This window comes from Rhinolophus sinicus, linkage group LG10 (genome assembly GCF_036562045.2).
Source record: "Rhinolophus sinicus isolate RSC01 linkage group LG10, ASM3656204v1, whole genome shotgun sequence".
Taxonomy (NCBI): Eukaryota; Metazoa; Chordata; class Mammalia; order Chiroptera; family Rhinolophidae; genus Rhinolophus; species Rhinolophus sinicus.
Genome location: NC_133759.1, coordinates 73,654,914 through 73,679,476, shown reverse-complemented (window position 1 = coordinate 73,679,476; position 24,563 = coordinate 73,654,914). Strand labels below are relative to the sequence as shown.

General features: G+C 37.8%; 2 protein-coding genes across 2 annotated transcripts in view; both read right to left on the bottom strand.

Moving 5' to 3' along the window:
- Positions 1-930: 930 nt before the first annotated feature.
- On the bottom strand, positions 931-13,757 carry MINAR2 (membrane integral NOTCH2 associated receptor 2). Its single transcript, XM_019756022.2, has 4 exons — positions 13,436-13,757; positions 10,185-10,235; positions 4,876-5,103; positions 931-1,241 (listed from the first exon to the last, which is right to left on the bottom strand). Exons 1-4 carry the CDS (start codon positions 13,598-13,600, stop codon positions 1,062-1,064), a joined length of 624 nt encoding a protein of 207 aa, XP_019611581.2. The 5' UTR covers positions 13,601-13,757; the 3' UTR covers positions 931-1,061.
- A 6,196-nt stretch (positions 13,758-19,953) lies between these two features.
- The window catches only part of ADAMTS19 (ADAM metallopeptidase with thrombospondin type 1 motif 19), a 232,146-nt gene continuing 227,536 nt past the window's right edge, over positions 19,954-24,563 (bottom strand). The window contains exons 22-23 of the mRNA XM_019756011.2: positions 23,079-23,256; positions 19,954-21,192 (exon numbers count right to left, since the gene is read on the bottom strand). Coding sequence (XP_019611570.1) covers positions 21,041-21,192; positions 23,079-23,256 — 330 coding nt within the window. The 3' untranslated portion in view covers positions 19,954-21,040. The remainder of the gene's footprint in view (positions 21,193-23,078; positions 23,257-24,563) is intronic.

Sequence of the window (24,563 nt, the reverse complement as noted above, 5' to 3'; positions counted from 1 at the left end):
TGGAGATGAGGGACTTAGGGTAGGGTGGTGACTATTTTTCATATGGGGCCAGAACCATATCCCCAGGTATTTGCAGGCAATGCAAGGTGACCTGGGATGCCAATAAGCTAGCACATATTAGTAACAGCTGCCGTGAACTATGCATCTACTTACTAGGAGCCAGGTATTACTCTTATCTATGTCGCTTTAGAGCTTAGGCAAGTCCTGTAGGGGAGGTGATATTATCCTTTCTTGGGAAAGAATACCTTGCCCTGGGATCCAACAGTTAGCAAAAGACACAATTAGGATTCAAACCCTGTTTTCTTAGAAGTATTCCTGCTGCTTTTCTAGGGCCCTTCTCCTTGGCCATGGCTGGTGATATATAATTACTGACTGCCACCAGAGGTCACACTAGCCAATTTGGACCAATTAGTGAGCACAGTTGGATCTAAAGGTAATTAATTACAACTATGGCCTGTCCAAGTTTAGGTGTACTAAAATTGCAACACGAAAGTGAGGCATTATAAAGAATTACTGGGAAAATAACAATATGTTTGAGAAAGTCCCCTTTTCCCCTTTTTTCTGGCTTAAACAGCAATAAAGGAAGATAAAACAGCATGAATCCAACCCGAAGCTTTTATCCTGTATACCTGGCAGTTGGCCAAAAAGTGATCTGTTCAACTTTCCTAGTGATGACAAGGGGGTGAGATGAGAAGGAAACTTTTAAAAACAAGGTGAATATAGTTTGAGCATTAAGACAAAACTGTTGACAATTATTGGTGCTGTTTTGTTCTCTATCAAAGTGTTTACTTTTGATTGTATATAGTCACTTTTCTGTGGTTTTGATCCCCAGAAGTCCTTCTTCCCAAAGGACAAAGCTCAGACTGGAATTCTTACACAGGTTTTAGAGAACAAAGTAGAGAAAGCCAGCAGATCTCAAGCGAATTTGCATTCTACAAGACAATTACATTTTAACTGTACAATCGACAGTATAGTCACACTGCACGAACATGTTTTTCTGCAAATGTTTATTTGCAAAGATTTTTAAGAAATTTCAAGTGGCTGTGTCTGTGGCAGTTTCTTTAGGTGAAAAAAGTGCTAACAGTCACTATGGAAACCAAGATGCAGGCAACGAGGAGCAAAATCAGACCTATACGGCAGTATTTTGAATGCTTTTCTTGTTCCTCTTCCTTTTTCAATAAGGTATCAAAACCAGGCGTGTACATGTCTCCCAACCAAAACCGTAGGTCATTAGGATTTTCCTAGAAGAAAATTACATGGAGAATAGGATCAAGCAGTGTGACGGACTAATTGAGATTGCAAAACAAAACACTATCAGAGGCACTGAAGGTCCATAGTCACAGTCACCATGTCCTGGGTGAGGCTTATGTGTCACGGCTCAAATAAGAGAGGCTAGGCTTCCCTAAAGAGCACACACTTGCAGGTACAGCCTCCTGGTCCACCAGGAGTCCGGGCAGCTCTGATCTGTAGGTCTGTGTGACAATTCATGGGGAGACCTGCATGATATCTTGACTAAATTGCTCACATTGGAGGGTCAGAAACACATAAATGTTTCTATCATGTTTTAGCCAATTTAGTGTCTCATACATCTCATAAATAGTGCTTGTCAATCAGGTTAGTGAGTTGAAATATTAATAAAATTAAAATGCTTTGCTTTAGATGAGCCTTAGAAGTTTGATCGGCATGGTAAGGATAAACATGTTTAGTGAGTTTTTCAGTAAATCCAGAAACTGACTGCCATGGAAGGAGGAGTAAGACTGAGAGTCAAGGGTCCCTTCCACGCATCTCAGGCTGCTGGTCCCCCTCATAGAGGGCTACGGTATGTTCAATGTGCAGAAACTTTGGCGCTGTTTGACCTCCTAAAGAAAGGACCCAATATATCCTTCCCCATATCAGCTCCCATGCCTCATCTTCTTTCACTTCTGCAGAATTGTCTTCAACTCAACCTCATCTCCTAGGTCCAATAAATCACCTGCAAACTCTACTGTCCACACATTAAAAAAACAAGTTCTCTTCTGTTATCTCCTGCTGTGTTTCAGTGCTCAAGTAAGCATACAACAAATGTGTGGTGAACACTGAATCTCTGTTTCCACAGACCCACTTCAGGCGTCATGATTTCTCATCTGGATTATTGCAATGGCTTGCAGCTGGGCTGCCCACCCTCTCTCTGACTCTCTAGTCTCACTGGACTTAAAGTCAGCCAGTTTCCATGGCCAGCCAGCCACAGGAGTCAACGACCTAGCTTCAGACTTAGGGATGCACAGCTAGAGAGCGACGTGCACGCCTGTAGGGAGCTGGGTGGATTCTGGGTACGGCAATACACTTCTCCTATCTCATGGCAACTAGTTTTAACTTCCTAGTTTTAGAAAAACTAAAATATTAAAACCTGGATGACTTGTGCAGAAGGATAATTTAAAAATCCTTGCCTACTTTCCTCTCATCCTTTATTTTGTTTGTATCCTCATCAGAGGCCTGCCCTGTGCCTGCAAGTTTAATGCCTCCATTCTCCAGTAAGAACTTCCACAGTGGAGACTATCCTCTCCATTCTGCTTGTAGCTTGCTTGGTAACTAAGTAGGGGGCTTCTTTTCTCCTTTCCTGTTTACCGTGTTTCCCCGAAAATCAGACCTAGCCAGACCATGAGCTTTAATGTGTCTTTTGGAGCAAAAATTAATATAAGACCCAGTTTTATATAAGTCCCCATATTATATTATATTGTATTGTATTGTATTACATTACATTACATTATATTAGACCCAGCCTTATAGTAAAATAAGACCGGGTCTTATGTTAATTTTTGCTCCAAAAGATAAATTAGAGCTGATTGTCCAGCTAGGTCTATTTTCGGGGAAACACGGTATAAACTCTCAGCAACTTAGTGGCCAAAGGACTTGGAACTTTTACAGCCCATAAATGGTGACAAGTTTTCAGAAAATATGTTAGGGGCTCTGTCTGCTAATTATGAGATACAGATAGAGATGGCGATGAAATCAGTTGAATTAATGAGGTACAGGAAGAAATTACAATGAAAACAAGTTACAACTTCCAGAGCATCCCTCAATACAAGTTAGTGCTGAAGAATAGCATCATGAGGGTGTAAACGGGTCTGTGACCTGAGAGGCCACTGCTTTGAGGTGAGTGAGCTGCACGTGTGGGGACGGGGCAGACCCTGTTTTAGTAAAGCAATATATCCATCATATTCTTGTTTGATCTTCCTAAACATAACTCATGGAATTGTCCAACAACAACAAAAAAATGACTCCTCATTGCCAGTGATGTTCAATTTCCTTAGCCTTACATCCGAACATTTTCTTTTGGCCTGCTCTTTAGCCTTATTTTCCCATTATTCTAGTTCTTCAATTGTAGCTCCCACAAAACCGAACTGCTTATTGTTCTGACAAACTCTCTCACGTCCTTGTATTTGTGGCTTTTGTCTTGCTACTCCTGACAGAAGAGCCTCCCCATTCATGCAAACCATCTCTATGTTTTGGAATTGTATACATTCTTCAAGCCCACCATGAATTAACTTGTTTGTGAAAGCGTTTTTATAATCCAATGTGATTTTGTCCTCTTCCAAATCTGCATATCACTTGTGCTATCATTACTGTCACTGTCCCCTTCCTTCATCTTGTCATTTCCTCTATCTTATTCTGTAGTTGTCATTCGTTACTTTGCTCAGTTAGAGGAACTGATTGAGGGCAGGGATAGTTATATTCATCTTTAGAGTCCCCTAATCATTCATATAAACAACAAAGAGAATAGAAGAGGCTCTATCATACAGTCAAGAAATGTTTGTGAAATAAGTCAATACATTTTTCCCTACTTGTAGAAGGTGCCTTCCTAGAGGTCCTGATCTGGAGACTCCTGATAAAAAGCACAAGATTATTGTTGCTTATGGGGAAGCATCTATTATGGAAACTTCTCTGGAAAAGAGGCTACATTAAGAAGGAGATACATTAAGTATACTAGGAGATTAAGACCTTTCCAAGATGTTAGACAGAAAGATATTTCAAGTAGTACATATTTGAGATTTTGAAAAGTGTAAGATTTGAAGGGGACATAAAGCTGTCCCTTTCAAAAGGAAAAAATCTCCAGGTTCTTAAGGTATGGGGCTGAATGAACAGTACCCGGAAAATGTCAGGACTTCCTGGCCCCAGGGCAGCAGAGGCAAGCCAAGCCTGGGTAGGAATCCAGTGCATGCAGAAAACAGAGGGCCACTCTCCCTGCTTTGCAGGTATTTCTAAATCTTCTATGTGATGGGTGACACCAGGGGGAAAAAATAGAAAGAAAATCTTAAGTTGGGTTTAAGCTGAGTGAATGAGTTCATTGCATACTTTTCCTGTGTTGAAATGCTTTTGTTTTGTTTTGTTACTGAGACAGGAAAGAGTCCAAAATGGAAATCTGCAATCTTGAATCAGTGAGTGGGCTTGAAATAAAATGATCTTTGATGAGAACTGCCTTGCATAGTGCTGAAGACAGAACATTTAATAAATGTTTTTGAATTCATGTCGACTAAAGGAGTCATAAGTATTTATGAACATAAATGGCCATAAAACCAGGGGAAAACATACATAATCTGGCAAATCAATTTTCAAAAACCGTTTACCTTCTGGGTAAACCTTTCTTCTGTGCCACATCATTTCTTCCTCTCTACACTAATCTGACGCCAGTAATTGCAGAAATTGTCAAACTCAAAACAAATAATAAATAAACACAAATAATGATGAGGAGAAAGGGAAGCCAGAGGCCAAATGACCTGAAACCTGCAGATTTTGTGCCTAGTGAAGAGTGTCTGTTCATTTAATTCTCATGTCTTTTAGGATTATTTAACTTATCTCCCTCATCAATTGAAGGAGTTGGTTCTTTGCCGTGAGTACCTTCAGATGCCCAGAAAGGTTTGTGTGCAGGGAGCGCTTGTCATATTCCTCGATGGTCCATGAAGGATTCTTTTTTCTTTCTTCCATAGCTTCCTCCAAACTTATGTCACCATATAGTGGGTTATTCTTCAGAACTGATGACAGGGATGGTGGCGGGATATCTACAGCGACAGCACCATCCACAGTGGACCCCGTCATTCGTCGAGCAGTTATATTCTTCTTATCTCTCTGTTAGGAGGCATAGAGAGAAGGCTTCTCTTACCATTGGGTCACTAATGGCAGAGAATATGATGGGAAATAACTGTACCTGAGACTTTGTTGATTCTTCCCGGAAACCCAACAGATTAGGACAATGAATGAGAAAAGGATTCTAAAATCTAGTGTGACCTAGAATCCTATCATTAATTGAGTTCTTTCTTTGCCTGTAATCTTGTTCATCTTCAGTAATCATTCAGTAGCTATTTTACAACTACAGAGAAAGAACCTGTTCTTTAATTCAAACAGTAGAATTCTGAAGAAAACCATTTTTTTTTCAGCACATTTGCATTGAGATTTAAAGAAATTTTACTTTGTTCTGTTTGTGCATTCCATGATTCATAAGAATTAATCCAGCAAAGTCAAAATTAAAAGGCATTTTGTAGATACACTTGGCTTTCATGAAAACTCTCTTGGGACTCCTATTTCAGATAGCTTGGAGAACTGGACTAACTTAGCCTTGCACTCCTATATGTCTCTATAGACCAGCTGGCTATTAGTAGATGGCTCTAGTATTGACTTTCACATTTTTAAAAACTAATTTATTGAACCATAATATGTATATAGAAAAGTGCACATATCATAAATGCATAGCTTGATATATTTTCACAAACCAAAGAAACCTAAGATTCTCCCACAAAATAGAAGATTATCAGCATACCCCATGCTCCCTTCCAATCACTATCCTTCCCCCTGCTCAAGGATACCCAGTACCCCTAATTTAACAGCGTAGGTCTGTTTGGACTCATTTTGTATTTTATATCAACGGAATCATGCAATGTATGTTTTCTGTAGCTAGTTTGACATTCAATTTGACCTTTGCTTTGTTTTTTTTCTTTTGACTTCAAAACTATCATGAAGGTAGAAAATTTTTTAATTATAATTTGTTCATTGGCCAAATAAAATTGAGAAAGATAAAAAAGCTTATAGAGTAGTGGCTCATTTATCATGGGGCATCAAGGGAGAGAAATTCTACGTAAGTTAATTTTAAGAAAACTTTTGTTTAGTCCTTAAAAACTGATGGTAAATTTTATTAATTTACAGGAATTTTTCAATATATGTGTTTCACATATTCCAGTCTCCTTAAACAGAGAAAGTTTAACAACAGTTAGTATTCCTCTAAGTCTTATTTATGATCCGTACATTGATCCCGTCAGCATCTACTGGGGGATGTAGCTCACATTAAATATGCATTTGTGTAAGGTGAGTTGTAAGCTAATATTACATATAGTCTCCTTCTGAAATGGCTGGTAATCCTCTCTCCCCCCCAAAAAAAATCTAAATAAAACCATTCACCTTCTCTTTGGCCTTAGGTGTTCCATTTTTTTTTTTTTTTTTTTTTTTTAACATAAGTAGAGATCAACGTGGAGATCTTCTCTGACTTTATTAGGTTGTTGGTCTGCTCAAAATCAATTTAGAGTCTATAATACTGAAATTTGCATTGAAATAATAAATCATCTTGAATTAGTATTTGTCTTAAGATGGATGACCTCATAAAAATGTTTCTGAATTGAGGAAAAACCATTTGATATGAAATTTAGATTGTTTCAAATTAGCATAACTCTGACTCAAGTTTTTTTTCTTTAAGGCTAGACATCTTTGATCATCTCGAAGAGGGATAATTCGTCTGACACTGATAAATTGGCATTGTCAGTTTTATTGCCTGCTAGACTATTCCTTAAACTTCTTAAATAAGAAAGCTCTATAAATGAGGAAAATATAGTTTCTGGGGTCAAGAAAAATAATGTACTCTATTACAATATATAAGGACCTTGACAAACTAATATACAAAAGGTAGCAAAATAATCAGAGCTATATTCTAAAAAGAACATCCAAACCCTTAATTCTAAAGCACATTCTTGAAAGTTTGAGGTTTTTCCTAGAACATGGTACCATTTATTTTTGGATTGCATGACAATTTCATGCCTGAAAGACATGTGAATAGAAAATTAATAGAAAACTTTATTAAGAATTTGATGGCTGGATAAAAATGCTAATTATGGTTGAGGTTCATTGGTATTTTGAAAATTTTTTCAAAAAGCTTAAGAAAGGAAAAAAGCATGTATTTGATTCCAACTCTTCATCCACATTTTAGATAGATTATATTAAGCAAAGGAAAACTCAACATTAATTCCATTATTTTAGTTATATAGACTCTAAAATAATTTATATTTTGAAATATTTATATAAGGAAAGTAATACTTCAAAGCTTACCTTGACTTTTCAACATTAACCATTACTTAGTCCATTTCTTGTTTATACACTTTAATTATTATTTATATCATTTATGTATAAGTAAACTATTATTCAGTAAAAAGAGTGAAATAGAAGACATATTCAGACAAACAGTGAGCATATAGAATTAATAGGCCAATAAAGAAGGAATCTCCAAAAAATGTACTTCAGGCAGAAGAAAATTGACACCAGAAGGAAAGATTCAGATGCAAAAAGGAATGCTGAGCAAGGAAGGAAGGAAGGAAGGAAGGAAGGAAGGAAGGAAGGAAGGAAGGAAGGAAGGAAGGAAAAAAGAAAGAAAGAAAGAAAGAAAGAAAGAAAGAAAGAAAGAAAGAAAGAAAACTGATAAATATATGTGTAAATCTAAGCACACATTAATTTTATGGTAAAATAGAAATAATTTGTGTTTTAAAATAAGAGACAACTAAAACACTGAACATTAACAAGTTTAACAGATATTTTTTGATGAGGATGCTTTAAGAAATTTCAGTGAGAGAGAGATATTACTAAAAAACAGAGGAAAATGTATTGCTTAATTCAGTAGAGCTTCAGATAAAAGGTAAGAGAAAGGTGAAAACAAGACAAGAAAAATGAAACAAAGACTATAGGAGGGAGGAAGCCTCAGGAAAATAAAAAGAAACATTTTAGAAATAATCACATTAAATGTAAATAGACTAAACCCTCTATTTAAATGACAGAGATTGTCAGATCAGTTTAAATGTTAAATTCAATTATATAACATGATATTTATAAAATATAAGAACTCAGAAAGAATGAGAGTGAATGAATATAAAAAAATATAGCAGGCAAATATAAACAAATGAGAGCTGGGTGTTGCAGTGACTGGTTAAACGCACACCAATTTTGTTTTCTCTTCCTGAACACGTAGGATAACTACCTTTCCCAGTTTTTCTTGAATTTAAACTGGGGCCAGCTCTTTTCTAGTTGATGATATGTACACAAAAATAACAGAGACCATTTCCAAGTCTGAGCCTTGAAATCTCACACAAGATTTTTGACCCACTTTTCCTCACTTTCCTTTTTGGTGCCACTATAATCAAGGGTTCTGAGATGGCAGAGCCCCAGAATAAAGAACATGAAGCCCTGGGTTATGGCTTGGAAAAGAGCTACCTCCAAACACATCTGCAGCTCCTCAGATTTTTCATAAGCAAAAATGTTTTTTCTTTATAGTTACTGATATTCTGTGGGGTATGTCATTATATTGTAGGCTGGCCTACCTTCCCTAAAACAGAAAGTGGTACCTTGAAATGACACAAATGTATGGCATTGGCTTAGCCATCAAGAAGTCTAAAGGGATAAAGTGATATCAGAAACTGGAATGATGGCTATTCACAAAATACAATGAAAAACACTTGGTATAAATATCACCTGTGGCCACTGGTATCTAGTCACTTAGAAGAAATAGCTCTAGAAAAAATACCTACAAATTACCAGAGCATTTATGTACATATAATGATAGTACAGGAATCAAAGCATTGGCGTAATACAAGAAAGAGATGAGATTAGAGAAAGAACCGGACAGTTTGCAAGAAGAAATGAAAGAGAGTAAAGAGTCTAGAAATTTGATGCCTGCTATTGTTAAAATCTGTTTATAGACCCCAAATACTAAGATATAGACTTATTGTTTTTTTTTCATTGAGCCAAAAAAAGCCCATTAAAATTTCTCAGCTCAATGAAGTACCATGTTTCCCTGAAAACAAGACCTAGCCAGACAATCAGGTCTAATGCGTCGTTTGGAGCAAAAATTAATATAAGACCCGGTCTTATTTTACTATAACATAAGACTGGGTATAATATAATATAATATAATATAATATAATATAATATAATATAATATAATATAATACCGGGTCTTATATTAATTTTTGCTCCCAAAGACGCATTAGAGATGATTGTCCGGCTAGGTCTTATTTTCGGGGAAACAGGGTAATGCAGGTCAAGAGTGTGTTTTCATAACTATTATTCCTGACAGCCTCCATGTGGTTGCCATTGAGTCAAAAGAAAGAAAAGCACAGCATGAAAACCTAGTAGAGAACTATGCCTTCAAAGAACTTTAGATGCGTTTATTGATTTATAGAACTGATTTCAAATATATAGATGAGATTATATTAATAAATAGCTTACTAATTTTGCAAGATATGTGTTACCAAAGAAACCTGCACCCAAAAGCTTTTGATTGTTTGAAATTTAAAAACAAAACAATACTAACCCTAGGCCTCCACATATCCATGAGCAGGAGTAAGGCCTACACAGCCTTGAAGGAGGACCAACTTCTGATATGGCAAAAGAGAAGGATGAACAGGGGGAGTCTCCTAGAGGGTGGAGCCAAGGCCTACAGAGAACAATGCATCAGGAGGTCGCCTACAAAGCAGAACCATGGTTTAATCAAGTTTCCCCACCTTCAAGGAAGGAAGTCACACAAATTCTTCCCAATGGGTCTCAGAATTACTTTGGAAGGGTGACTGCTGTGTCTTTCATTTTTCCCATTCAGAAAGGAAGAATTTTATATATATATATATATATATATATATATATATATATATACACACACATCTATATATCTATATCTCTATATATCTATAGATCTGTTATATATCTATATCTATATAAATATCTATATCTATATATAGTACGTATGTATGTTAAACAGAATGACAGACTGTGGCAGAGCCTTGCTAGATACTCACCAAATACATGTCTTCTTCATGGGCATAAAACATCCAAGTGAGGAAAGGGGATGAGAAAATAAACCCAGTAAAGGACACTGCCTAGAAGTCAAGGGAAGAACAACCTCTTACCCTTGGCCTTTTGCTCCAGCTCACAGGTTTGGTATGCAATGCTCCTGGGTTCTGAAACAGATGTGATGGAAGCCAGGAAAAGACATAACAAAGAGATTAGTCAGACAAGATTCTGAAGTCTAACTGCTAATCAGAAAAAAAAAAAAAGGTCTAACACAATATCTAAAAATACATATTTTATCATTTAAACTAAACAAAAAAAATCAGTCTTTTCCTGTCATTACCTCCTTGTATAAACGGATTGGCAGAAATATTTGGAATACAATTCCAAATGCCTTCATCAGATACATGCCCCGAATAATTTTAACAACCAAAAACATTAGGTTTTGGAGAAAAGTTGCTCGTTGCACTGTAAATGAAATTTATTATGAAGCTTCTTTATGTCTCTAGTGAAAGAATTTAAGAAGAAGAAGTATTAATCTAGTGGGATCAAGAAATATTTGCTTGTTCTCTCTCTGCAAACACGGGTGATATGTGTATCTGCACAGAAGGGAGCTGACCGTTTCCAGGGCACAGCTGAGAACCTCAGTGGCTCACTTTTCTTTATGCACCATGTTGCCTTAGTTCATGTAAATATGGCAGAGAGAATTTCCTCTGAAGGTGAAATGTGAATTTTAAAAAAGCTTAAAATATCAATCATGGATATAAATATGATACGTATTATATATTTAAGAATTCAATATCACATTTGGGTTCTAGAGGATCTTTGTTTTAACTGCTGCATTACCACCAATTTTGAAGGCAATGTTAATAGGTTAAGTCCTTTGACATTCTATGAGGTAGTCTGAGCCCCAACCACCACGCACCTGGGTGGTATGAGGCCAAAGGATAAGCTGACACAGCTCCAAAGTTTGTGTGGGTTTCAGGTTAGCATAAAATCAACTGCATAGCTTGACAGATGTACTGAGTACATCCTCCAACACCACCATCTACACACACACACCCCACATCCTTCCATCCCCAGTATAAATTTAAAAATGCAAGCAAGGTTATCGGTTATTTTCCAAATTCTAGTGAAAGGATAATTTCAACACACTTTGAAATACTGGCAAATGATAATAATACATAATCTTGTATTCTTATAGGAAACCCTTTTTCTCAATTGTTTTAACATCATTTTATTTGCTCTCACTTTTAAGGAAATATGTAAAATGAATATATCCTAATTTTGCAAGTGGAAATACTGTGGTATGGACTGAATAAAGGCCATAATAGATGTCCTTCAAACTGCCTTCCTCTGCATTTGACACAAGAAATCAAGTTTCTAACCTCTTTATTCAATATTCTTGCCATTGGCTTAATGTCTCCCCAACAGAGTGAGGGTTTTCAATTAAGAGCTACCTGACAGCTGCCACCTTACATATGCCAACATCCCAACACACCTGGTACATTCAGTGCTTTCTCCCAGGGTGTCATTACAGCTACTTAAAACTTTCATATGTCCGTTTATTTTAGAGTTATGTTTTATCCAATAAACATATCACTCCCAGATTTCAAGACCCAGCCAATGAGAGAACTACTTATTGACATATTGCAATCTGAAGTAGTGAATATAATTATTGTTACTCATGATTTGCACCACACCTACCCAAAGATCTGATTTTGTAATTGATTTACTTCCCCTTCCATGCATTATTTCAACAGTAGATTGGCCTTTATTTGGTCATTTAATATTTCTTTTTAGAGTAAAAGGATAAGGAAATCAAGTTTATCTGTAGTTTATAATTATCAACCACTCATTCAAAGACACAGGAAGCAGATTTTTACCTCCTTGGTTTTTCATTGAAAACTATTTCCACCCATTAGAACCTGTCGAAAAAGATGCCCTTTAAAAATCTGGATTTAGTTCAGGTTTAGGAACAACATTCAAGAGAGCTTGCAACTGTAAAGTTCCACATGAAGGAAACAGGTCAATTCCAGCACTAAACATAAGATGTTAGAGCGAGCGATGTGTTCCAACCTCAAAGGAATTTACTGGAAATGTTTTCTTAGACTAAACCATATAACATAGGAGAGCCAAGGTTTTCTGAACTGATTTTTGAATCATTTTATGCTATGATATAAACAATAAGGAATAAAAAGGAGGAATTTCATTGAGTTTAGCCTAAAACTTAACAAAACACAAAAACAATAACCCAAAAAGTGAGTATGAATGGGTGGGAGCGTTCTGAGGATTACGAACGGGAAAGATGCAACATTTTAAAAAAATCAGTTGTCACAATAGGCTGCCTTACCATGGAAATAAATTAAAACCCTTATAGGTGGAGGAAACACTTACATAATCATTCGAGTATATTTGATTTTGAATGATCTCACGATAAAGGTCCCGAGGAACCCACAAAACGCACCACAAAGGAGTCACTTTACACCGGGACTCATGAGGAGCAACTGTTTCTTAAAAGAAAACAAATTTCTGTTCAGGGAATTTGAACCCCTCCAAAGGATTTAATGACTTGCAGGGGTTTGTAGGTCAGTCACATCTGTTCTGAAATGAAATGCTTCTTCCTGTTTCTAAAGGGACTAACCCTTACCCCCACTAGCCCTCACATCTTAAAACAAAGATTATTCCTGTTTCATGAGCTGTGCAATAGTCAGGGTCTTTATGTTCATTCCAGCACATGGAACTCATCACAGTTTTATTCTTCTGGTCAGCAAAAAGAAGGAAGATGCAAAAGAAGAAAGCAAGAAATCAAGTCTGCACGGGGCTGGAGGGTCTGATTAGTATGTCCTGTCCACGTGGGCACCTGTGGAAAATAAGAGTGCCGAAAATAATAGCCAGCACCTTTGCAAGGTAGAGAGTTCCCTCTGTATTTTTTTTCCTTCTGTCATTAAATTTCCATTGTTCTGCTGTCTGACTCTTCTCTGCATGAAATGAAAGGGAGCCGGTCTGACTTGGGGGTATCTGATGCTTTGTGCTTAGAATGCAGGAGCCTTATTTGCAAATGTAACAATTGGTTTGGAAAATGCTGAAGGAATGGAGTAAAAGGAGGGCTGGGCGAACTTGAAAATGAGGACACACTGAGAAGCTAGTGCTTGGAGGGAAATGAATGGGTGGGAGAATCCACATATCTTATAAAGTGACCAGAGAGCCTTATATTCAGGAAGAAAGGCCTTTTCTCTATGGCAAGAGTGAGCAGCTACTTTGTTCCGTGTTCCCTGTAACCTTCCTTTTGTACGGATGATGAGATGGCAGACAGCGAGAAGAAAGGGGCCCCTCACCACCCCCATCCTTATGTGCTCCCAGGTCTCACCTGTGAGTAGACGAGGTTTTGCCAGTGTTGTGCAGCAGGATAACTGCCCCCCGGGAACCTCACCAGGCTGGCCTGAAGAAGGGCCGAGTTCCTCATTAAATACTTCACGTCAAGCTGCAGGAATTTGTCAGGATGGTTGTTATTTGGCAAAGCAGAGAGATCCATGTCTCCTTTCGTCTACGGCAGGCAACAAAGGCAGGTGAGGCACTCCCTGTCAGGCTCATCCATTATTCATGAGCCCTAGGATGCTCCGATTGGCATGTGAAACCAGGTCTCTCCGCTGCACTGGGACTCCACTCTCGAAATGACACATCAACACGGGAGCAATGCAGCAGCCTGCCTTCTCTCACCCAACACACACACACACACACACACACACACACACACACACACAAACGCACTTAGAGCGCTGGGATGGAAAGATGGGGCTACACTCATTAAATTTAATAGGATGCCCAAATGAGATCTGTGGAGCTCTTAATGCCTCTCCATAGAGTCGGAAATAACAGTTTAGGAAAGAGGAACTTTGGGTAAAGTGTCACAGTCCCTAGTTTGGAGCACATGCGATAGTCACCGGCAGAAAGCTATCCACTTTTCTCCCTGACCATGACTGCGCTAAGCCAGCTGACTTGGCCCTACGCAGCCAGTCTCACATGTGATACGCAGGATCTTGTTTCTTCTCATGTTTTGACTCCCAGGGTCTCAGGCTCATGTGAAACCTAACCCTGTTTGGGTTGTCAGCTTCGTTCTGAGTGGGGAAATGGCAAGAATTTCCTTTCTAGTTTGCTACAGCAATTTAGTGTCCCAACGTAGTGCCTTGACCCATTCACTGTCTGGGTCCCTTTGACTCTCTTCCTAGCTACATAAACTCCTCTGATGTGTTCTGGTGTTTGCACAGTACCTTTGGAGCCAACGAGGACCATGCTGCTGGGTTCAGATGACGTGCTGTTCTAAGTAAACCCATCTGTTGATCAGGGAGCCAAGGCGAGGCTATGGACAGTGTATTAGGCCAGGAAGTGCTGATGACTTTAGTGGAGATAAGCTCTATCATTTGAAGCCATTCCACTTTCGGCAACCCACACTTCCCACTGGGAAAGTGTAGATTTCCATCTAGAGAAAGAGGAAACCTTCCCACTTGTGAGAAGGCTAAGGACGGACGCATCAGCAGTTTCTAAAACACATAAATTGTTTGTTATGTTTGCACCTCTGTAAACCCATCTGACTCAGCAGGAAGGCTTCTCTTCCGGGGGTAATGGGGTTACATGTGGAATGTATCACCACCAGATTTCAGAAGAGTGCCATATAGCTTATAAGAACTGCAGCCAGGATGTTCTTGAAGCGAGCGAGACACTAGAGAGTACTTACCTTCTTTATAGCAATAAGCATGAGGTTGTTAAAATCATCTGTCCGATTTATACTTGTAAAACTGGATTAAACAATCAACATTTTCTGTAAGAAGTTTTTGGACCCAAACTCTGTCACTGTCTTTCAATATTTCAAGTACATTTGGGTGGTTTTATCAATACATTTACTGGAGAAAGTAAGAGGTAACTTCATAATGACAGTTAATAACAAAACAGTTAAATCATGAGTATTTCAAGAATCAAGTGTATTATGAGCGTGTGCATTTGCTTGGTACTTTCTGGACTTTTCTGACTGCTGCCAGTATACAGCTAATGCACAAATATTTCTCAGGCTGTTTGCTTTTCCTAAAAGATTCTTTGGGGAATAACAAACATCTTCAAGAAGAACTTTACTTCTCTTTGGCTCTCTATATTGGCAAGGGGAGACACAGAACTTAGATCCAAATATATTGATTAGGCCAGGCCTTTTCCTTAGCCAAAGTATGAGGTAGGTGAAATGGGCCTAAGGTTTTCTTTAGGGGTCCTTCCTTTAGAGTCCTCCTCCATACTCTAGGTGGCCAGAGGGTTGTTTACTGTCGCTTTCTGTTGACAAGTCAACTTTAGTCTCAGACTCTTCATCTTCTCACATCATCTTTTGTTGACGCTCACCCCAAAACCTTCAGTTCTTATTTCTCACTTTCCCTGTAAGTAGCCCACACAGCTGACAGTCAGGAAGCCCAGCTTTCTGCTCCCTCCCCTGCTACCGACCATACCCCATCCCACCCCTCCCCCACCAAACCTGTGCCTCTGCTTGTGCCAGTTCTTCTACCTGGAAACAGTTCTTCCCAACTCTGGTTGTTGGCCTCCTCTTAATCAGCCTTCCTAGCCTTTCACAAAACTTTTACCTATTTTCTTCAGTAGGAACGATTTTTCCCTCATTTGAAATCTTAGAGTGATTTGTTTATCTAATTTTCTCTGTACCACACTAGGTGATACAGAGAATAGCCCTATTGGATGCTTCCTTCCCCCCATGAATCATCTCTGAAGATCCTCATGAAGCTTTTTGCTCAATCATGATGGTTGTTGCTTTTTCCAGAGCCTTAAGAAGGGATCTACTCTGGTTGGAAATTGATTATCCAATTAAATTTGATTTTCAAAATGGCTCAGTGCTCTGTTTTCCAATCAACCGTGCTCAGCGAAAAAGGAATCCATTGCCCAAAATATTTAGAACACACTCTGTATTTTCTTCTGGTAGTTCCTAATGCACAAACTCATACTGAAGACTCTGAGAGCTTGGCTTTGTTAACTCTAGCAATTTTCAACTTTACTTGATCACATAACACCCATTTCATAGTTTTCCTTTTAACTTTTCAAAAATTTACCTGAGACTAATTGGACAAATACTGACTTAGGATTTCTATTTCTTTACTGTTGTTAATACCTTCATTCTAGAGTGACAAAAGGTATCAGTAAATATAAATAAAGAGCTATATTGCCAGGACAATCTGGTGGAAATGTGGATATCTGGGACTTCTCAACTCTTACTATGTAGGTGATCATCGGCTCTTTCTTTACAGCAAAATTTTATGAAAGTATCATTTACCCTTGGATTTGAACCCAGATTACTGTTTTTTTGAACTATGAGAATTGTAAACACAGAATTAGATATGGTTCACTAGACAAAACTCTCTACATATTAATTAACTTTATTTTCTTCTTTTCTCTCTTCTCATCCTCTCTCCCCTTCCTTCCTCTCTTCCCTTCCTCTTTCTCTTTCTTTTCCTCCCTCCCTTTTTCTTCATCCTTTTCTTTCCTTCCCTTCCCTTCCTTTTCCTTTCCTTTCCTTTCCTTCCTTGTTTCTTCTTTTCCTTCAGTCTAAATTGTACCAATAATCTACAGACTATCTGAAAGTATTTCCAGCTGAAAACCCTGTACAATGTCCAGATGAGCAGTTGGGATTCATCAAATTATCTGAGAGTTTCAAAATTAGTTGGATAGTGTTGATGACAAAGAAAGCCTGTGATGAGGTTATAAATCCTTGTGCACCTATTATAAAGCATTTTCAAAACTGGTGAACAAGGGTGGCAATCAGGGTAACTGAGTGCACAGAATTTGGAGTCCTAGTGGATTTATTACATCCAACAAAATAGTGTTCTTGGGCAAGTTACTGTAACTTTCTGAGCCTCAGTTTGCTCAGCTATGATATGAAGATACCGTGTCTCCCCGAAAAGAAGACGTAACCGGAAAATAAGCCGTAGCATGATTTTTCAGGATGACATACCCTGAACATAAGCCCTAATGCGTCTTTTGGAGCAAACTTTAATATAAGACCTGGTCTTATTTTCAGGGAAACACGGTACTAATAGTACCTTGCAAGGTTTCTGTGAGGTTTAGTGGGTATAGTGGTTAATAGAATGCTTAGCATATTTAAGTACTTAACACGGTTCACTGTTAATAAGAAATAACATAGACTTTCATTTCAGCTGTCTCTGATACAAAGCAATCTGAAAAAAAATTGATGTCATATTAGCCATCTAAAGCTAAAAAAGCAAACTACATTTCCCAGAATCCCCTTCTTTGTGTGATTCTGGATTAAAATTGGCCAAAAGAGGAACTTACATGAGATTTAAAAGGCAAAATGGAAGCAGCAACCATTAACCTGAAGGTCTTTTTGCATCAGATGCAGCAAAAGAGGCTTAGGTGCTTGGCAGGTTCCAGTTAGCCTCTGCTCTCTTGAGCTCCATACCCATATCTTCTTCCTAACTATTGGTCCTATTGACCAACAGCAAGATTGGCTGTGGACGTACAAAGGAGGAAGCTATACAGAGGCAAGAGCATCCCACAGACACCTGTACAAATTAAACTTTCACAGTCATACTTATCTGGCTGTGTCTGGCTGCTCAGACTGGTTGGTGATGTTTCTGATGCTCCAACTCCTCTTCTGGACCTTCCCCAGCTCCTCCTGCCATTGTGTGAATTCAAATCCATCATCCCATAAAACTCCAACACTGTTCTGCTGATGGAATCACGACAATTACTGGGACAAGAACAAAATTTTAAAAATTGAACCTAGAATGAGTTCTCTGATCTGACTAGACTTAAAAGGTATTAGGGACCCTGTTTTCTGTAGTAAGTGGGACCGTGGTCATCCACAGCATACAGTGGCAAAATGAATATTTAAATTCTCACATGTAGTCACCTGGAGTGACGCGCCTATAGAAAGCAGGGCTCTGAGTTACCAAGTAGCGGCTGCATTAGAATGTTTTCATAGAAACAAAGAGAATAATGACTGAGGTTGATTCATTGCTTCTAAACAGGACAGAGAACTTTGAGAAATTGAATAATAAGACTGGGGTTTTATAGGCCTAGCTCAAGGTCTACGTTGGGACCCAGACAGGTCACATGACTATCTTAAAATAAAACCCTTTTAACTCTACTGCTGATGTTCCACCCTCTGTCATGTCTTCTAAATCCATATCCAGATTCAAGTCCTGGAAGGTTGAAGGGGGCCAGGCAAAAACGGTCACTTGTGAGGTGGTACCATACATACCAAAGGAATTGCAAGATTTCACTAATTCATATTTACTGAAACCCAACGTATGTTTAGATGTTTTTCTTAAGAGTGTTGTATTAGGATGATAGGAATACAATGTTGAATTAGACTAGATGTATTTGATATGGGTTCACTAGCTAAGGATTCTGGATTGAAAGTGTTAGTTCATATGGCTTGGAATAATTCTCACAATTTATGTGGACACTGGACCTGAGGGTGACTTACACTGAATGAAGTAGAGACGCCAAAACTTCCATTTTGCGATGTAGTACAAAGGAAGGTATACAAAGGTTTCGGGAAGTTGGCTTTACTATGACAGATGTGCTCACTCACCTGTTACATATATCCCCTAAGAGTGTCCAGAGGGCATTCCCTTCACCAGGGTTTTGAAAAATAAACTAGTGAAGGCAGCATTGGAATCCTTAAAGAACTCTGGAGTGGCTATTCTCGGAAAGCCAGGAGTGACACTGAGAAATGCAGCCATCGAACGGGACTTCTTGAATTTAATGAGAATATGGCATTCCAGAAGGGCAGGAACCAAATGACGGCACTTCACTGCCAGAGACCACATAAGTACGGTTATCATAAAGGGCAGTAGAGTCAAAGGGGTAAAAGGAATGTTTTGACCTATAAAGATTTTGGGTATTGGCTAATTGATCAGGGAGTCGAGGACTAAAATATATCTCTAGGCTTAGTGAACAGAAGTCTGACTGCACTCACCACAGCGGAGAACTGCATCTGTTGATCAAGTTCCATAGGAGAGCATGTTCACAGATCCAGAACTCTTTGATGAAGGCGAGGCTAGATTTCCTTGAGGAAGGATTCTGCTACACTGTCCAAAATTCATAGTGTTAATCTGCTTCCTAGTCTTTCCTGATGGGAACTGTATATTGGTGGAAAGGGAAATAATCAGACTCTTTGATGATTACCGGATTGCTGGCTCTAAACTAATTCCTCGGGACCCTAAATTGCCACTGTAGTCCCACAGTCAGAGGAAGAGCTTATGGAAGTCAGAAAATTTAATCAAGCTTTGGCTTAAATTTGTCTCATAGTGGACCCAAGAGCCTTTGGACCCACCCCACAGTAATTTTTCTAATTCTGGAAGGTATTGTTTGAAATAGACATACTCAGAAGAGTATGGGTGGTGAACACACGATACAGTATACAGATATCCCATTATAAAGTTGTACACCTGAAATTTACATAATGTTATTAACCAATGTTATCCTAATAATAAAAAACAACAACAAAAAACAGCAACTGGCCAAACCCCTGACCCCCTTGTTGTTGGAATGAGGGTTTTTATGACAGCAATGCCCATGGAAGCCGCCAGAACATGAAGAAAGCCAGATGATACCTGCACATGCAGTGGGTTGTATTACAGGTGAGGGATGCCAATGTATGGAATCCGAAACTTTTGTAATGAGAAATAAGTATGTCTGCCCTTTGCTCCAAAGAAAGACACTAACTTTATCTTCCAAGGCTGTTCTCTGCACAAACATCCCTTAGAAGATATTCCAGAACAAAAGCAGACAGTGCCAAGACATGTGGAAATATGAGAGACCTAAGAAGAATTGCCTCCCAACAGGAAATTTCACATATTTTATTGAAAAATCTAAGAAATCATGTGAATCATGTACAATATTTTCTCACAAGAAAAAAATTTAAGTTGGTTTTTTAACGTTTCACAGAATTGTAAAACTTTAATTTTTAAAAAGAAAAAACACAATGAAACTACCACAGTGTTATCAGCTTTTTGTTTTTCCTTGTTTCTAGGGAAAAGGCTGAAAAATAGTCAGTAAATTTTCTCATTATGATTTCTGAGGCTAAGTACTCTATTCTTTTAAAATCTGCTAAAAAGATACAAGGAAATGGGTGGATCAATGATTTTTTTGTTCAAAATATTTAGAAAAGCTAAAATCTAATGACAGCATGTTAAAATAATACACATTTTTGTAGGATGTTACCCTTTCTATAACGGTTTCTCTACACTATATCAACAGTGCAATGGTGATTCAGTGTAAATCATTACAGTGTTTCATTGTTACAATACTTGTGTTCAAGTACATGTTCATGAACATGATCAAAGTCTCTATTTTGACTTTTTCCTTTCCATTATTAAAATAAGGCTATAATTACAGTAGAAATTTTCCTATGGATGTCTCTAAATCTGAACCAAATTCATAATACATTCTCTAAAATCCTGTTAACACTATGAGGTTTGTTCTGTTTACACATCTGCAGATTAGAAAAAATGGGCTAATTCTGCATCAGGACACCCAAATACAAAAATGATTTCTCTCCATAGATAGCTACACTATATGCTAAATTAGTATACATTCTGCATAACTCAGTGATATTAGTGGGGAGAGAGTAGCACCTTAGAGACAGCCCTAAATTTTTTTTAAAAAAATGTTTTTTTAAAGCTTAATGATCTTAGTGGTTTTTTTTTTTTTCCTTTTTCTTTTTCTTCTGGTAACTGGATCCAACTTATTCATATAAAATTACTTATGAAGCCATATAGTATAAATCAAAATGTTTGTATTACCAAAACAAACACCATCTTGGATGTTTGGCAGGCCCCCAAAATAAATTAATTTGATTAAATTATATGTAATCTGATAATATTTGGTCTGAAAAACATGCTAGTGTGTGTGTTTATAAATAATGTCATTGCAAAGAGCTGTGAGCCAGCCAGGCTGCCAGAGGTCAACTCTTCTGCTGCAGCTTTTGGGCGTAGAAGTCCCTGCACGTCTCACAGCAGCGCTGATACCACCGCATGTCCTGACACAGGTTCTTCTCGCGTATCACTCGGCAGTACACAGGCCACTGATCGCCCAGGCACTTGAAAGTCAGAGCAGCTGTAAAGCGGAACAAAGGAAACTCAATACACGCAGGTATACCAGATGTCCCGAGTAGAAGCAACCAGCAATCATGGAAATGGTGGATGTGTACACTCATTTCGACACATTCATAGTATTACCTTCTGGAACTTAAAAGACAGAGATACAATCACAAACACAAACATGCACACAGCCCTTATAACAAAGGAGTAAAGGGAATGAATGTTCTCATTTATGAGCTTTTATAGGCTTATTAAAGATAGATTTCCCAACCTCAATGAGTTGGTCTGCTAATAGCTTTTAAGGTTCAATTTTACAGCTTTCATTTAAGCTTCTTTTGGATTTCTAGTTGAGAGGATCACAAAGAAAAATAAATATGTTTGATATATCTATCTTTATGGGAATAAAATTTAGTCAGTATTGTCATGGATGAAATTGGAAAGAAATAGCAAAACAAAAATAAGCTCACACATTTCAGATCCCTCATTTCCTAGATAGCAGACGCATCTAACTGGGATATCAGACATCTTTTGAATCAAAGTTGATTATTACAGGTGACTGAAATTTATAGCAATAAAGTGTTTAGAATGAGAACTAGATATAAAAGATTTGGTCATGTAAATCTAGCTTCAGGTTTTCCAAAGAAATAGTGTGCCCTAGCATGTATAAAAAAAGTCAGTCCTGCTACAATTCTTTCTTTTGCCACTATTCTAATATGATTTATTATTTTACTTTTAAAAACCTTAGATTTTCCAACCACTGTGCTTCTGTGTTTGGGGATATACCTTCAAGGAAAAAATAAACAGAGAAAATGTAATTTTAATCAAATTCTTTTAGTCCCTTATTTTCTGCCACACTTCAAGAAGGACTCTGAGTAATTGTCGGAGAAAGAGATTACGTTGTTTTGAATGCATGGATTTAGCGTATCTGCTCTAGGATTGCGTAACTTTTTGACTTAATTTGAACTGATTATTTCTTAGAAATGTTCATTATTTGGCTTGAAAAAGAGAATTTCTGTATTTGCATGAAGAACCAAAGTTTTCCATAAGATTGAATCTTATGCCTGGAAAATGATAACAATTTATGATTAAATTGTTCCCCTGGAGATTATATGCACAGATTAAAACTAAAGGTGTTAAACATAAATTAACCCAATAACAGCCAGATAGCAGTGCTGTTAAAAGCCACTTGTTTACACAGAAATAAAGGCTTATTTATTTATGAATATTTATTATGCAAGTACAGGCTATATTTACTTAAAATACATACTTGTATTCTATTTCTTCATGATGGACTAGATTGAATAACAGGAATTGAGAAAATATATGAATGCATTGTAGAACATAAAAACGATGCAAATCAATGTTACTAGTATTTATTTGTATTTAATACTATGTCCTTAAATATGAAAAAAGTGATACTTCTTGTTTGGTGGTGTAGATCCATGCACCCATTCTTCTTGAAAGTCATACCTTACTCTATGTCTCTCTAAAGGATACTTTGTACCCAGGATCACAAAGAAGGCTATTAACAATGGAGACATCTAAGGTATATACTATAACCTCACCTTTCTACTATACGTTATCTTACTTGAAAGTTCTGCCACGGGACTGGTCAGAACCCAAAATATGGTTACAGCCTTAAGTCCTTTGTAAGACAACCCTGGGTCATACACCCAGGGCCTGGCTCTGAGTAGACAGTTTCAGGAATCAAAACAGTTTAGTCTTTAGGATTTTGTACCCACTTGGCCATTTGGACTAAACCATAGTTAAGTAATGTTAATTTAGTCAGAACCATATGAATGAGGATACATTTATAACTACATTTTAAAGTGGTTTGTAAAATAGAAGAAGCCATGTGTATTTCCATACTTCTCAAAACCATCCCTTTCATGGTCAGCTTACCCAGCCTGGGTGATGTTATGGTATTTACGTTTATCTTCTCATTGCAGGGCTGAAGGTGGCATGGCCTGTATGCTGCAGGTTTTTCTGAAGAAAAACATTCATTTCCATGTCTTCCTGTGATCTTATGCATGCACTGGATAACACGGGACTGCATTCCTTTGCCACAGGTAATTGAGCACTGGGAGAGACACAAGCCTTGTTAAAAGTCCTTTTTCCATTTCTTTTTTTCTAGACTGCGAGCCACCTTCTCCCTATATTTCTTAAAATTGAGCATGAGCCACAACATCCAGAGTTGATGCAAAACATGGGTGAGAAGTGTTGATGCTCATAACTTGGCCATAAAGTTGTCTGTGTCCTCTGGCTGACCTAAGGCAGAGCTTGGGGCAACGAAGGGCGTAGGTGAGTAAAGACGGTTAGAGAAAGGCAGAGAGTATGAGTGGGAGTGAAGACAGTGACTGATACCAGTACACGGGGCAGACAGTTTTTAAAGTTCTAATATCTAGTTTGCCACAAATACTTCACTATTTTTTAATTCAGTCATTGACGCTCAAGAGTTAGCACATGGAGCTGGATCCTGTTAGAGTCTTGCCATCTACTCATCCACTGCATTTGCTTTGGCCTTAAAATGTTCATCAACGATACCAACATGGCTCCTCAACCCGATGTGCTATTGAAATGACTGCTATTCGGTGGCAGATTACATGACATCTAATATCGTGCTAATAAAAGTATTTGATAACCTGGATTTTTCTAATAAAATACCCTTTTAATGGATTCCTTGTATTTCAGCAAAATGTAGTTTGTCTTCATTTGTAACAGAATTTGCAAAGAGCCTATTCAATGTACAATGATCTTTTACTAGAGAAATTTCTTGGGTCCACACATATCACTATTTAATTTTTTACACAAATAAGCTAGTGCTTATTTGACTGAGAAAACACAATGATTTTATGGTATCACAATGACACGTACAAGAGGGAACATGCTTGTGTTGTTGAAAATAATGACTTATTTATGTCATATTCTTTTCTAGATGGTAAAGATTTAGCCATACTTGACTGTTTTCTAAATTCTTTAGAGCTCTTTTGTAAAGAGATGATCTCAGTGTATTCTAATCAAAAATTGGTAAATACATTATGATTGTCACCTTTTAGATATACAGGCATAAGGTTTGTAACGTTTTTATTTTCCCTTTGTGCTTTACCAAGTCAGAATTAGGACTGCACCCTTTACTATCAATTCTTGCTTTACTGTTATCATGGGTCCCAGCTCTTCTTATTTTCACTTGCACAAGAAACATTCTACACAAACCCTTGTCATGTCAAGCCTAGTCTACTACTGTTTGCTTTGTCTTTAGTCCCCAGCCTTACAATCAACCCCACATATTAATACTGAATACGTATTCTTTCAAAATTGCTTCACATATATAATCTCCTGGGATAAAAATCTTTGGTTATTGAGTCCATTGCCTACAAGATAAAGCCC

What these genes read in the sequence shown, in the direction of transcription:
- MINAR2 (XM_019756022.2), bottom strand. Translation starts at nt 13,600, where the DNA reads ATGGATCTCTCTGCTTTGCCAAATAACAACCATCCTGACAAATTCCTG. An exon ending in AAAACCTCGTCTACTCACAG is followed by an intron (nt 10,236 to 13,435) that starts GTGAGACCTGGG and finishes CATCTGTTTCAG; the next exon opens with AACCCAGGAGCATTGCATAC. An exon ending in ACCTTTCTGGGCATCTGAAG is followed by an intron (nt 1,242 to 4,875) that starts GTACTCACGGCA and finishes ATTTTCTTCTAG; the next exon opens with GAAAATCCTAATGACCTACG.